A 16,014-nucleotide genomic window follows, 5' to 3' on the forward strand; every position below is an offset into this window, starting at 1 on the left:
AAGTGTGTCATTCCGTGACTGCTAACACTCCCTTCAACCTTTACGCTCTCTTGGGAAATCCTGCCTTTTTTAACCATGGGAAAGATGGGATGATTTTCCTTTCCTACCTTTGACGTTCTTCACCTCAAGGGGATAGCCTCACACCTTATACACAAGTTTCGCCTGGATCTTTGGATATCTAAATTTTAGGGAAGGAGCCTGCAACACTTGATTCCAATAATAATGAAAGAGACAAGGGAGGAAGAACGGGGAATGACAAAATTGTGTGGTACAAACTCTACTTTGTATGGGTGGCCTCTTTCCTAGTCATTCAATACAATACAATAATACAATAGTAGAGTTGGAAGGGACCTTGGAGGTCTTCTAGTCCAACCCACTGCCTAGGCAGGAAACCCTATACCGTTCCAGACAAATGGCTATCCAACATCTTCTTAAAGACTTCCAGTGTTGGGGCATTCACAACTTCTGGAGGCAAGCTGTTCCACTGATTAATTGTTCTAACTGTCAGGAAGTTTCTCCTCAGTTCTAAGTTGCTTCTCTCCTTGATCAGTTTGCACCCATTGCTTCTTCTTCTGTCCTCAGGTGCCTTGGAGAATAGCTTGACTCCCTCTTCTTTGTGGCAACCCCTGAGATATTGGAACACTGCTATCATGTCTCCCCTAGTCCTTCTTTCAAGTTGGGATACCTGCTCTACCTTTTCATAACATGTCCATTCCTTACCTTTCTCCTGATGTGTCTCCTGAGGACCACACACCAAACCCAGGTGAAAACCTCTGATCACATTATCTGGCAACTTTAACTAGCACTTTGCCTTAACAGGAATTGCTAGCAGGGCTACATATAGAGTATCTATATATTATTAAGAGGGATGCAGTGACTCAGTGGCTAAGATGCTGAGCTTGTCGATCAGAAGGTCAGCAGTTCAGCGGTTTGAATCCCTGGCGCTGCGTAACGGAGTGAGCTCCCGTTACTTGTCCCAGCTTCTGCCAACCTAGCAGTTCGAAATCATGTAAAAATGCAAGTAGAAAAATAGGGACCACCTTTGGTGGGAAGGGAACAGTGTTCCGTGCGCCTTCGGCATTGAGTCATGCTGGCCACATGACCATGGAGACGTCTTCGTTTGAAATGGAGATGAGCACCGCCCCCTAGAGTCAGGAATGACTAGCATATATGTGTGAGGGAAACCTTTACCTTATGTTTTTAAGAGAAGAACATAGCTCTGCTTATAGGTTACACACACTACCATCCCACTAGCTGGGGCTAGATCTCCAATAGTTGTCAAGCAATGCTTCTCAATATGGTCCCTTGAAGATGGGGAATTCTGGGAGTTGACGTTCAGACCTCTTCAAGTCACCAAGGCTGAAAAACATCGCTGTAGAGTTTCCCCTGGCTTTGATTCACGTATTACATGAAGCAGGCATGACACACCCTTGCTCTCGTTCATTCAGAGTGGCTTTGGGTGGATAATGATGGCAATTTTAATTGCTTGGGAATTTAGTTAAGAAACATCTCATGGGACTTATTCAAAAATGCCATTTTCATTGGGAGATGCAAGACTGAAGTCAGATTGATTTGCAGCTTCCATAGAAATAAATTGGGCTTATACCTGAAACATCAATTTAATGAAACCGTTCCAAAACACAAGATACTTCTTCAAGTGTCAACATTTTCGTTTTCCTGGGGTTTCACGCCTGCCTTGTGAGAAAAGATCACAAGCAACAATTGGGAGAGGAAGGTGTTGTGCCAAACACCAATCTATTCTGTCCTTCGTAACCAATTCCCAGTACAAAATACAGAAACAATAATAGTAAAATTACAGCCGCCTTCAGTTGCTCAAAAATCTGCATACCAAGGTGAGATGGATGTCATTTGCTCTGTACCCCCAACCTCCCCAATGGAATGAGGAAGTCAACCTTACAATTGCTTGTAACTAAAGGGCTTACAAAAGGGACCATGTCTTCACCAGATGCAGGTCAGTCAAGCCAAGTGCAACTGGGGAAGAATCAGATCCCTCCTTCACGAATCTTGAAGACCAAAACTCCACTTCGTACCAATGGGTCTCCCTCACATAAAGAACACTTTGTGTATGAGTTGATCGCTTATACATGGAGCAAAACGTGTTGCGGTTTTTCTAAGTTGGCCATGCCCACCACAAGGCAACGGGCTACAGATTATCCATTGTCCTTCAACCATCGCTTCTGCTGTAGGGCGAGGCCAAGTCATTGGCCCCCAACTGGACTCATCAGGACAACTGCCTCCATGTATTGGACCAATCAAACATTCAGGTTGAATTGTCCACATTCCGGAAATGAGTGGTTGAGTTGTTGTTGTTGTTGTTGTTGTTATTATTATTATTATTATTATTATTATTATTGTTGTTGTTGTTGTTGTTGTTTTTAAAAAGCGTTCCTTGTTCACCATAGTCTCATCAGCTCCAGATAGTGACGAGGAGAAACGAAGCTCTTTTCCAGAGATATTTGAAACAGCTTCTTCTGCGTGTCTTTTTCCCGCAGAGTAGAGTTGGCTTCTGCTGGATTTATGCAGGATAACGCTCCAAAATCAGGTGCCCACTTCTTTCCAAATGGGCTTCCTTTCGCCTCCCAGAAATTAAAATTGGTCCCCGCGAAATGTACACTGTATGCATCGTACCACAGTTGTTGGAACAGAACGCAGACGTTGCCATTCAGGGAACGGATCGGATCCCCAGGGTTATTGTCAGCATTATTTTGGTCCTCTTCCTCAAACACCACTCTTCGAAGTGAGAAATATATTATTCTTCCATTTGCCTTCTAATAGGATTCAGACTTTTTCCCACAGGATATCAAGGCATCAGAAGGCACGATGTCAGTACACTAAAAAGGCCAAAGGTCTGTATGTTTTCCAAAAGTCTGACCCACAAGACTATTCAGTGATAACAAACAACGTTAGTTATGGCTAATCCAAAAGTAATCAACATCTTTTTTTTTTTTTACAACTAGTTAGGTTTGTACAATTAAAAAGGGGAAATATAGTATCCATTGACTTATAAACTTCAAAACCGATACCCCACCGAATGTAAAAAGAGTTTCAGTTCATTTAACTTGAGGGTGGGGGAAAAAAACATTCTTGTAAATTTTTAAGATGAACCAATGCAGCCAAATAAGACTTATGGATAGTGATAGATTCTGTTTCTTTTCCTGCTTAGGTTTTTAACTGCAGCTAAACGCAGCGTTGTTTGGCAAGATACAATCTACCACACAGTATATTCAGCTACTCAGAGAATGTGTATAAAAGTCTTGCACACAGTTAGGGAAGCTATCAAAATACTGCATCTTGTGTTAGTATTAATACTAGTGGCAGAAATTCTACATAGAGGTTGTGGATAACACATATTGTAATTTATACTTTTAAAAAAAAGCAGTAAAATACCAGCGAGATAGAAAATAAAACGAGAAGCAATGATCAGAAAAGCCAAAATGTTAGCATTAACTTGGGCCTAAGAGCTGGTAAACTTTGCTTCACCTATGTAGAAGCAACACTGACCTATATCAGGGGTGTCCAAACTTGGGACCTTTAAGACTTGTGGACTTCAACTCCCAGAATTCCCCAGCCAGCCGGCTGGGGAATTCTGGGAGTTGAAGTCCACAAGTCTTAAAGGTCCCAAGTTTGGACACCCCTGACCTATATGGATGACTTCGTCAATTTTGTTTTCCTGTTCTCCGAGTTGCTTGTTTCCTATTTCTAGGTGTCTGGCGGACCTCATTCTAGCGTATTTGACAAGCAAGCATCTTATTAGTCTCTCATTTCCCGCAGGCTGGGTGGGGTTATGTTTGCTGAGATTCAAGAGGAATCAAAACAAACATGAATAAGAGTCTCAGATCAGGAGATGTGGGACGCACACACACATATACACACAGACAGACAGACGCAGTCACACATGAATGGCGGGATAAGAGTTAAAGTAGGGGAACAACTGATAGGATGGTTGTGTTTTTGAATCACCACCTTCTCTGAATAACACCACCAGGCTCATGAGTCCATATGTGATAGTCATATATGGCAGAAATAATAGGCAAGGAAGGTTTAAACCAGGGGTATCCAAACTTGGGAACTTTAAGACTTGTGGACTTCAACTCCCAGAATGCTGGCTGGGGAATTCTGGGAGTTGAAGTCCACAAGTCTTAAAGTTCCCAAGTTTGGACACCCCTGGTTTAAAAAGTTGGGGTGGGGGGAGAAGAGAAGATATGTTGGGATCACCTCAAGCCTTCCTTTCTCTTCCCTCAAATATATGGCCCACCATTTTTTCTCCCAACTGCAACAGAGATTTAACTCTTCCTGACGCTTCTTATTTTTCCCATAAGCAAGATTTCATGAAGACATCTGTGGATATTCTCCGTCATCCTAGTCCTGGTTTCCTTTTTTTCAAGAGGCAACTGGATTTTCTTTGTTTTCCCTCGAAGAGATTTCGCTCCTCATCCAAGCAGCTTCCTCAGTTCTGAACGCAAGGCGCTCCTTGGATGAGCAGTGAAATGTCGTCAAGGGAAAACAAAGACAGTCCGGTTTCCTCTTTGAAAAAAAAAAAAGCACCTTTGGGAGAAGATTTTATGACCTTTATGAGGAAGGGGCTGCACCCAATCCAACAACCATTATGAAATGGTGGCAGAATCCTAAAGAGTTTTATGCATCTTTCTTTGCTGCCGTTTTAACAGATTTCTGCAGCCCTCATTTTATGATCCTCATTTATGCAGGCTGCTTGGTGGTGTTTTTTTTTAATGTGCTTGGTGGCTTCTTGGTTGAAATCCTTCACCCAACAGAGTGGAAGAGTACCATCTGCAGAAAGCTGTCACTTTTGATTCGGGTGATTTTCCAAGCGCAGCCTGAATTGAGCTTCTATCTAACCAGTTTTCGTATATTCAATAAACAGAGGGGGGGTGGGTGTCTTGAGTTGCATTTCCTCTTGTGAGACAGAGTGACAAGATCAAGAAAGATCTGAGAAGGTTCTCGGTGCTGGAACAGCTCTTGAATTGCAAGCTTTTTTTCCCTCTAGAAATGAGGAAAAAGCACACATGGATCTTATCTATTCTCAGTTTTAGCTTGCTTGAAGTCTGCAAAGCAACCCTATGTTATATCCCCTTCGAACAGGGATCTCCAAACTTGGCAACTTTAAGACTTGTAAACAGTAAACCGAATTGGAAGGGACCTTGGAGGTCATCTAGTCCAACCCCCTTCTCACGCAGGAGACCTTTTCTAAGTATTCGAGCTGCCGAATTGCCGACCTTTCTGATTGACAAGCTCAGTGTCTTAGCCACTGAGCCACCTAGTTGGGCTTTCACACACTTGTGGACTTCAGCTCCCACAATGGGGAATTGTGGGAGTTGCAGTCCACAAGTCTTAAAATGTCCACATTTGGAGACCTCTCTGCTAGGGATTGACAACTATTTTGACACCCTATGGAAGATGTATACTTCCCAAATCCGGCAGGAAAGCCCATTTGCAAAACATCCATTGACCAGAAGATAAACCAACCCTTCTCAGAAGCTACTAGTTGTATGTTTGTGCACGTGTGTGTGTGTGTGTGTGTGTGTGTGTGTGTGTGTGTGCAAGCCCCTTCAAATCACAGTGGACTCTTGGCACCTGCCTGGACAATCCCCTGCAGTTTTCCTGTCAAGATTTCAAAAGTAGTTTGCCATTACCTGCTTCCTAGGGTTGAGAGATGGGGGCTGGCCCAAGGCCACCCAGCTGTCTTCATGCCTAAATTGGGGCCAGAACTCACAGTCACCCAGTTTCTAATCTGATGCCTTAACCTCTACACCGGTGTTTGCCAAGTTTGGATCTTTCTGGATTTCTGGATTTGATCTTCCTCACCTAACACCGTAAAGGAGGTGTGGCAGAGCAAATCAAACATGTTTTCTTACAGGTGCATAGGCTGCATCTGCGTAGATTCTCAGTGATCCAGGTCAGGGATGTCCCAAAGATGCTTTCTTACAAGACGCCTGGGGTTTGTTTTCCCTTGAAGACACTTCGCTTCTCACCCAAAAAGGTTCTTCCATTCTGAGCTGAAGAAGCTTCTTGGATGAGAAGCAAAACATCCAGTTGCCTTTTGAAAATGCACCTTTGGGACGCGCATAGGTTTACTCTCAAGGGAGAGGCGCATTTGGCATTTTTGAAATCACATTCAGTTGTAAAAGCTGCCTACAATTATTCATGTAGTGTCATTGACACCGCGATCTATCGAGACTGCTCAAAATCCCAACCTTTGGACACCCCATTTTAAGATCTGCAGGGGTCTCTTCCAATTTATGCTTGAGCCTCGGTGGTGCAGTGGTTAGAGTGCAGTACTGCAAGACTACTTCTGCTGACTGCTGGCTGACTGCAAATTTGGCAGTTCAAATCCCACAAGGCTCAAGGTTGACTCAGCCTTCCATCCTTCTGAGGTGGGTAAAATGAGGACCCAGATTGTTGGGGAAAAGAGGCTGACTGTAAACCTCTTAGAGAGGGCTGTAAAAGCACTGTGAAACGGTATATAAGTCTAAGTGCTATTGCTATTGCTACCTGTTATTCTTTTACCTGGCAGATTATTTATTTCCTCTAAGGCACCCTTTCCCAACTGACTATCTTTTAGAGGCACTGGGCTATAACTCCCAGAATTCCTACCCGGTGCCATTGTAACTTGGGATGGTCACTAAAGTCAAGGACTTACAATGGGAATATTTCTTTCCAATGGGAATATTTCACAATGACGTGAAACAAGTTAGCATTGCCCAGTGAAAAACAGACTCAACAGGGGAGAACAATTCCTGTAAATCAGAAATCTGTTGTGCTACCACTTTAACTACTGTAGGCTACCAATTACTTAATTAGTAGTCAGGGGTTTCTGCTCTCTGCTCTGCTTTCTTACTCAAAGCTCTTCGGCTATATCTCCTCCCAAAATAGGCATCAAATCTTTGACTCAACCCTTTTTCCTTATTCTTGTCTTGCAGTATAGGTAGAATTCTGTGAAGTTTCAACAGGAAAATCTATCTGCTTTGCTTTGAAGTTTGCCTTGACTTTTGATTCTCCTCATCGGAATCAAAACCACCCTCCGTTTTCCAGCACTTGGGCACTTCCTTCAAGTGGATCTCCGATTGCTCTGATAATCTTGACAAAATACCAGAGGAATTAATTACTGCATCACAGCAGTACCTTGAAGTGGTGCAGTGGCCTAAAAGTGGAGCTCTCGCCTCACAAGCAGGAGGCTGGGAGTTCAATTCTAGGCATACAAGCAGATGTTTCTCTCTCTGGCCACTCTGAGAATATATCTGCGGAACAAAACTCCGCACTGGCGACAGGGAAGGGCATCTGGCCATTAAAACACTCTGCTAGCTCCATTCGGTTGCCCAGACTCCGCCCAGCAAGGGATTATGGAGTCGTTAACTGAAGATGATGGTGATCACAGCAGTACCTTCTCAATTTGGTGGTGTTGGCCTTGTAACCTCATTCTACCTCAGGGTTTCTCAACCTTGGCGACTTGAAGATGTCTGGACTTCAACCTCCAGAATTCCCCAGTCCAGACATCTTCAAGTCATCAAGGTAGAGAAACACTGTTCTATCTTATCCAGAGCTCCTTCCCCTTGACATTACTAGGAGCTGGATAGGAGCAGTGGTGCAATTCGTTTTTTTTTACTACTGGTTCTGTGGGCATGGCATGGCGCGCATGGCAGGGGAAGGATACTGCAAAATCTCCATTCCCACCCTACTTTGGGGCCAGCCAGGGATGATATTTGCTGGTTCTCTGAACTACTCAAAATTTCCGCTACCCAGTTCTCCAGAACCTGTTGAATTTCACCCCTGGATAAAAATCTATGCTGTGGATGTAGTAATCCATATCAGTTTGCTCTGCAGAATCTAACAGTGTTGTTGACGTTGTAAATATTGCTTCATACAGAAGGCGGCCATTATTATTATTATTATTATTATTATTATTATTATTATTATTATTATTATTATTATTATTATTAAATCTCAGTTCTTTCTGACCATTTCCTATCCTTAAAAAATGACCATGTTCAGGGGAAAGGACGAGCTAGCTTTCTCCTGACACAATGGTCCTCTGTCTTAGGACAGCGCTATTTGGCTTTTGAAGGGAGATACAGGAACCTTGGGCAATGCCCATTACCAGTGGAGCTTCTTGGTCAAGGGATGGCCCCTGGAATTCCATATCTGAAGGCTGAGATCTGCTCCCCTCAACTCAAAAGGGTTTCTGGGATGGGAGCAGGGGTGGGCTTCAAAAAATTTAGCAAGGAGTTCTCAGCCCAGTTGCTGGGTGGGTGTGGCCATGGCGGGTATGGCCTAGTTGGCCGCCTGCACCACAGCGGGGGGCAGTTTTGCCCTCCCTGGGCTCTGGAGGCTTTCCTTGTGCCTCTGTGAGGGCGAAACAAACTTCCAGTAGGTCCGTTTTTCATCCTTCCCGAGCCTCCGCGCACGCCCTGCACTTATCTGCATCCAAAATGGGCCGCGTGGCGACTCCTGGGAGGGGCGGGGCGAGAGGGGCCAGCCAGGAGTGGGATTTGGGGGTTCTCCAAACTGCACAGAATCTTAGCTAGAGGTTCTCCCTAACCAGGGGTGGGTTCCTGACGCCATGACTACCGGTTTGGCACCTGAAAAATTTTGCGCATGCGCACAGCATTAAAAAAGGGGGAAATACATTGTTCTGCGCATGTGCAGAACAGAAAATCAAGATGGTGCCGCCGAGGATAGAACCGGTACGGTCACGTGTCCTCCGGAGTTACTATCTATTCGGCCGAACCGTGCTGTACCGGTAGGAACCCACTTCTGTCCCAAACCCCTGCGAAGCTCCAGCAACCCACCCCTGGATGGGAATGACCTCAGGTCCGAAGTTTAGTCTATCGGTTCAGAAAGACCAGCTGGATGGGGGATCTTTGTACATCCCTCTCTCTAATCCTCTCCCTTGCACACTTTGGGGACACTCTTCAAAGAAAGCAGTGCCACTTCCGAGTGTCTCGTTGGTCCTTGTTGGTTATTATCTTCTTTAAAGTGGGAATTGCATGAAGACATGAATTGGGATTCTGCATTTTTTCATTCATCCAAGGTCCATACTGAATTGACCTGGTTGCCTTCATCCACGAACCCCGCATAGGGGTTCACTCTCTAAAAATGCTTTCCCCTTGTCCTCTTTTGATTTTGAGTCACCATTTGGGGTGGTCACATTTTCCCCGCCCCCACCCCCACCCCCACCCTCCAACCTCACTGGTCACCTTTACAACCGTTTCATTTCAAAGTGATGCCATGCAATGTAAACGCATGCTTCCAATCCAGGCATGCTGCTACAACTTTACAAGGCTAAAAAGAAAAAAAAACAACAGAGAGAGAGAGAGAGAGGGAGAAAGAGAGAGGGAAAGAAAGAAAGGAAGGAAGAAAAAAAGGAAGGAAAGAAAAAGAAAGAAAGAATTAGCATTTTAAGAATATTTAAAGAAAGAAAGCAAAAACGCACTTCTGGTGCAGCACAAACACAGACCAATTATAAACTAAATTGTGCTATATATTTCGTACATACCTATATATATTTCTACCTCTATATATAGATATATATGTAGGTGGGCATATGTGCGGATGTGGGTGTACGTAGATTAAGTGAGAATGGCACTGATTGAAAGGAATTGGGATGTCTGTCTCGGTTTCTTTTAAGTCCACAGTGAAAGTATAGAAATATAGGCCTGCCTGGTTGCTGGGGCAACATGTGACACTTGTCAATTGAGTTGACCTTCATCTCATCCAACTCCCCACATATGTTCACATACGCCTCTGTGTTTTTCCTCTTCCAACAGCCTCCAAAGTGGGTTTTGAACGTAGAAAAGATCAATCGGAAACCATCCTGGTCCGTCCTGAGGGGGTTGAAGAGGCATGGGGGATGGGGCACCAGAAAAGATCCCCTCTTGCATCTTGGTCAAGTTCCCTCTGCTAAGCTCCGGAGGAAAAATGTGACAAACTTTTCCTTCCTTCCTTCCTTTAAGAGTCGTCTTCCCCCGTTGAAACCACCAGGCGCATGGCAACAGGGAGGTGATCCGTCAGTCCTGCCAACTGGGTGATAAAACTGAATTCTTCTACTTCCTGCAAAGGGGGAAGACAAAAGAAGTGGGGTTTGTTTAATTAAAAGAAAGAAAGAAAGAAAGAAAGAGAAAGAAAGAAAGAAAGAAAGAAAGAAAGAAAGAAAGAAAGAAAGAAAGAAAGAAAGAAAGAAAGAGCAAGCGAAGGTCTTCGCAAATCTTCAGGAGCTGTGAGGTTCCTCTTCTGTTGAGGCTAACCAGCTACTGAAGGACGTCTGGCTGAAAGGGGAGCCTGCAAATCAGCTTCTTCATTATCAGATGGCGCAAGGCAATTTTTTTGTATGCTGCAAGCCGTCAAGGGGTTTAATTATATTGGATTTAGAAGAGAATATTTATAGCTGGGGGTTCAACTGGTGGGGGGGGGAGTCCTCGGTGCTCTCTGAGTTTGGTTGTTTTCTTGCAAACGTTTCATTACCAAAGTAAGGAATATCATCAGTGGTAGAAGGGAGTGGGTTTTGTTGGGGGAGGAGGAGGAGAAGGAGGAGGAAGGAGGACTATGGGGTCCTCGCTGCTCTCTGAATTAGGTTGTTTTCTTGCAGACGTTTCATTACCAAAGCAAGTAATATAATCAGTACTAGAAGAGAGTGGGGTTTGTTGGGGGAATAGCAGGAGGAGGAGGAGAAGGAGGACTGTGGGGTCCTTGTGCTCTCTGAACCGTTGTTTTCTTGCTGAAGTCTTGTAACCCAACTAGGTAACATCATCAGTCGTAGAACAAGCTACCAACTCAGACATTCATTTTTTTTAAAAAAAAAGTATATTCATTTTCTTTTATCATAAAAGGTAAAATACAAAACAGAAAACTCAGACAATCAAACATGAAATAAAAGCCCACTCAAGGAACTACCGCCAGCACTGCCAGGGCAAGCTACTGTATATAAAAAGAGCAAGCCAGTCTCCCTCCTAGCACTGATGGTGTTGCCTAGTTGGGTGATGAAATGCATATGCAAGAAAACCACCAAGGTCAGAGAACGCCAAGGACCTTTGCATTGTATTTCTCTTCCAAAGCTTCCAGAACCGCAACTATAGGTCCCAACTCATCTGCACAACAATTTAGTGAAGAAGAGGAGGGGGAGATGGGGTCTGAAGAAAGGAAAAAGAGAATGAAACAACTATAACATCAATTAACTTGCGTTATACAGAAGTACACGGATGCTTCCAAAACTATTCACATTCATATTTGTCCCTAGATTCTGGAATTCAGAATATGCTATATATACCTGCTTTATAGCAATATATTCACACACACACCCTGTCAGGCCTGGAAGCCATCTTTTGCAATGGGCCATCAGGCCTGCCACATTTAATGCTGTGGGAAAATAGGAGGGGGGATTATATGGAGTATGGGGGAGATATACAGTCAAAATAACATTCCTTTCTCAGAGAGTCAAAGACATTTTGCCCTGCACCTGGAGGGGTGTGACTGGGAGGCATCTCCAGTTTTGGCTGGTGCCTGATTGGACCATGTGACGGACATGTGGGGGCTGGGCAGGGACTTGAACTTTGATATGGGTGGGGAAAACCTGGAAACTTTCAGATTTGGGTTTTCCCAGATGTGCCAATAGGACATCTCTTCTTGTGGTTAGGGTTTTGATTTTAAACCCCTGTGTTTATCTTGTTACAGGACACACTCTTCTGATCAGGGGGTGGCAGCCTGTCAGGCCTGGAAGCCATCTTTTGCCTTGGGCCTTCCAGCCTGTCACATTCAATGCTGTAGGAAAATGTGAGGAGGGATCATATGACGTATGGGAGATATATATAGTCATAATAATATTACTTTCTCAGAGAGTCAAGGACATCTTGCCCTGCACCTGGAGGGGTGTGACTGGGAGGCATCTCCAGTTGGGACAGGGACTGATTGGGCCATGTGACGGACATGTGGGTCAGTAGTGGGTTCAGTCTGGTTTGGCCGAACCGATAGTAGCAATGGCAGGAGGCCCCACCCACCTGCCCAGACTCTTCTGTGCATGCGCAGAAGTGTTACTCAGGTGGGCGGGAGTGCGCTGGAACTGATAGTAAAAAAAAATTGCAACCCACCACTGATGTGGGTGCTGGGCAGGGGCTTGGACTTTCCTTTGGGAGGGGAAAACCTGGAAGCTTTCAGATTCGGCTTTTCCCAGATGCGCCAATATGACACCTCTGATAAAATGGGACTTTGAGGAAACTCAAGCGTCGGAGTCTTCTTTCGTTGGGGGTCTTACTTGGGACCCTAACACACATGCTCATCCATACACATGCACATGCATTTAAATGCATCACTCTTCTCAAAATGTGCTCCTCTGTGCAGATTTCAAGAGGAAGAGCTGAAATCTGCAGGAGGACATTGGGGATGAAATAAAGCCGAGCAGATCATTAAAGTTAGATCTTTCCTTGAATTCAGGGCACATCGTGCAAGATCTGTCGCTTTGGAAAGATCGGATTCTTCCTCCCACTTATACGGTGGAGCCATTAGAATGCAAATTTCTTACTTGGTGTCCCTGCTGGGAAGAGACGTGTATTATGGAATACTTTTCCTTACAGCAGATCTGAAATTTTTAGCTTTAAATGGCATTAAAAGTAGCTTACTGTTTTCCACTCCAGGTAGAGTCCTTCCTTGCTGTAGAGCAGGTAGTCAATCCTCCTCCCGTTGCCTTTCAGAGCCCCCTTCCTCCCTTTCTGGCTTGAGGCCTGGCTCTTACTGGTGGGAAAGACAAGGAAGGCTTTCCGTCCGTCTTCGCTTTCCATCGTCCTGGTTTGCAAAGACACGGGTGGTTTTAGGTCAGCTCAGTTCTAGCTCAATCTCATCCGCCACAGTTTTGCTCCTAAAGCAAGCAGCTTCCCATTACACGGAAGGGCAAGAAGCTTTTAAGAAGGGGAATGAAAATCACTCATTGGTTGGAAAGGATGTTTGTGCAGCAACCCTTGTTTGGGCAAAGTAATAATGGAATCATACAAAGAGTCATTGAATCATAGAATCACAGACTCGTAGGATCAATCATAGAATCAATCACAGCATCATAGAATCAAGCATAGAATCATAGCATCAAGCATAGAATCAAGCAGAGAATAATAAATCAAGCAGAGAATCATAGAATCAAGCATAGAATCAAGCATAGAATCATAGAATCAATCACAGAATCAGTCATAGAATCATAGAATCAATCACAGAATCAGTCATAGAATCATAGAATCAATCAGAATCAATCATAGAATCAGTCATAGAATCATAGAACCAAGCATAGAATCAGTCATAGAATCATAGAATCAAGCATAGAATCAGTCATCGAATCATAGAATCAATCAGAATCAATCATAGAATCATAGAATCAAGCATAGAATCAGTCATAGAATCATAAAATCAAGCATAGAATCAGTCATGGAATCAAGCATAGAATCAATCATAGAATCAGTCATAGAATCATAGAATCAATCATAGAATCATAGAATCAAGCATAGAATCAATCATAGAATCATAGAATCAAGCATAGAATCAAGCATAGAATCAATCACAGAATCAGTCATAGAATCATAGAATCAATCATAGAATCATAGAATCAAGCATAGAATCAATCATAGAATCAATGATAGAACCAGTCATAGAATCAATCATAAAATCATAGAATCAATCATAGAATCACAGACTCATAGAATCAATCATAGAATTAGTCATAGAATCAATCACAGAATCAGTCGTATGGTTCAATCATAGAATCATAGAGCTGGAAGGGATTTTGGAGGTCTTCTAGTCCAACCCCGTGCTTCAGGAAGGATACTTTATTATACCATCCCAGTTAAATGGTTGTCTGGTCGGTCTATTTTTGAAAACTCCAGTAATGGAGCACCCACAACTCCAGGGAGCAAGCGGTCCTATTGATTACTTGTTCTCACTGTCAGGAAATTTCTCCTTCCTTTTAGCTTGGATTTCTCTTTCAAACCTTCTTACTCCTTGTCCTGTCCTCTGGGGCTCTGGAGAATAAGCCAACTTCTCTGTGAGAGCCCCTCAAGTACTGGAAGACAGTTATCATGTCCCCCCACCCCAATCTTCCTTTGTTAAGCTAAATGCACTTCGCTCCCTTAACCATCGTACACCATGTAGCACTCAGGCCCTTTGTTTCTTTTCTCTGCACTCTTTCTAGGGTGCAGCATCCTTTTTGTGTCGTAGCAAATAGCTGCACTCTGAGCAGCAACAGCTTTTACAATATTACAATTACAGCAGCTACACTTTCGCCAATGCTCCCTGCTATTTTGGAGGCTCAGGGGGCAGAGATGGGAGCAGGCAACCTCTTTTTTGAGCTGGTGGACACGCTGGAATAAAGAAGGTGCTACTTGCTGGCCCTTGACAGCAGCTCAGCTTTCCATTTATTTCCCACTCAATTTAAACAAAACACAATTGAAAGGAAGACTCTAGGGGCATGTTGGGGTCACATTGCCTGGTTGGGGCAGGGAGAGCTAACACTTGATCGGCTAGCTGCTCTGTCTTCATGGAAAAAAGCTGCGAAATAGGCAGCTGTGTGAATTGATTTTTTTAAAAAATGAAATACGTAAATGGTTCCTAGCCAGTCTACGTGACCCCATGCCCATTGTAAGACTGTTAGTTGACCAAGCTCATTCTATACACCAATGACTGCATCTCAAAAGATCCCTCTGTTAAAATATTAAAGTTTGCAGATGATACAACAGTGATTGGTCTCATTCAAGACAACAGTGAATCTGCATACAGAAGAGAGGTTGAACAACTAGCCTCGTGGTGCAACCAGAACAATCTTGAACTAAAGACACTCAAAACCGTAGAAATGGTGGTGGATTTTAGAAGAAACCCTCCCATACTACCGCCTCTTACAATACTAGACACAATATTAACGGAAGAGACCTTCAAGTGTCTAGGTTCTATCATATCTCAAGACTTAAAATGGACTCCTAACATCAAAAACGTCATCAAAAAAGCACAACAAAGAATGTTCTTCCTGTGCCAACTCAGGAAGCTCAAACTGCCCAAAGAGGAGCTGATTCAGTTCTACAGAGGAATTATTGAGTCTGTCATCTGCACCTCCATAACTGTCTGGTTTGGTTCTGCAACCCAACAAGACAGACACAGACTTCAGGGGATAATTAGAACTGCAGAAAAAACAATGGCTACCAACCTGCCTTCCATTGAGGACCTGTATACTGCACGAGTCAAAAAAGAGGGCTGTGAAAATATCTACAGACCCCTCACATCCTGGACATAAATTGTTTCAACTCCTACCCTCAAAATGATGCTATAGGGCACTGCACACCAGAACAACTAGACACAAGAACAGTTTTTCCCCAAACACCATCACTCTGCTAAACAAATAATTCCCACAATACTGTCAAATAGTTTACTAAGACTGTATTACTATTCTTCTCCTCTCCTTCCTATTACCTATCTCTTCCCACTTATGACTATAACCATGCTGCTAGTATCTTTCAATTTATATTGTTTTATTTGTTTCCTAGTATGATTTGATAGATTATTAGTAACCTTGACTATCACTGATAAGTGTTGCATCTGTTTATTTTTGATGAATGTATTCTATTTTATTTTTCGTTATGTACACTGAGAGTTTATGCACCAAAGACAAATTCCTTGTGTGTCCAATCACACTTGGCCAATGAAGAATTCTATTCTATTCCATTCCATTCTACTCTACTCTGCTCTGCTCTGCTCTGCTCTGCTCTACTCTATTCTATAGAATGTATCTTGTCTTTGTATATACACTGAGAGCATCTGCACCAAAGACAAATTCCTTGCGTGTCCAATCACACTTGGCCAATGAGGAATTCTATTCTATTCTATAAGAACTTGGGAGTCCTAATCTGCAGTATGGTGAACACACACACACACACACACACACACACACATGCACAGACAGATAGACAGACTGAATGACAGACAGACAGACAGACAGACAGACAGACACACACACACACATGA

General features: G+C 43.5%; 1 protein-coding gene and 1 long non-coding RNA gene across 5 annotated transcripts in view; both read right to left on the bottom strand.

The window, feature by feature from the left end:
* Nucleotides 1–1,726: 1,726 nt before the first annotated feature.
* Nucleotides 1,727–4,082, bottom strand: LOC309397406. Its single transcript, XR_014176252.1, has 2 exons — nucleotides 3,661–4,082; nucleotides 1,727–3,522 (listed from the first exon to the last, which is right to left on the bottom strand). It is a non-coding gene; the product is annotated as an uncharacterized lncRNA (long non-coding RNA).
* Nucleotides 4,083–9,950: 5,868 nt separating this feature from the next.
* The window catches only part of SMPD3 (sphingomyelin phosphodiesterase 3), a 172,829-nt gene continuing 166,765 nt past the window's right edge, over nucleotides 9,951–16,014 (bottom strand). For all 4 annotated transcript variants that reach the window (XM_081963347.1, XM_081963344.1, XM_081963346.1 and 1 more), the window contains 2 exons: nucleotides 12,645–12,807; nucleotides 9,951–10,086 (listed from right to left, as the gene is read on the bottom strand). In XM_081963347.1, coding sequence (XP_081819473.1) covers nucleotides 9,985–10,086; nucleotides 12,645–12,807 — 265 coding nt within the window. In that variant the 3' untranslated portion in view covers nucleotides 9,951–9,984. The remainder of the gene's footprint in view (nucleotides 10,087–12,644; nucleotides 12,808–16,014) is intronic.

The sequence above is a fragment of the Natrix helvetica genome, assembly GCF_964273705.1.
Source record: "Natrix helvetica genome assembly, chromosome: 10".
NCBI lineage: Eukaryota > Metazoa > Chordata > Lepidosauria > Squamata > Natricidae > Natrix > Natrix helvetica.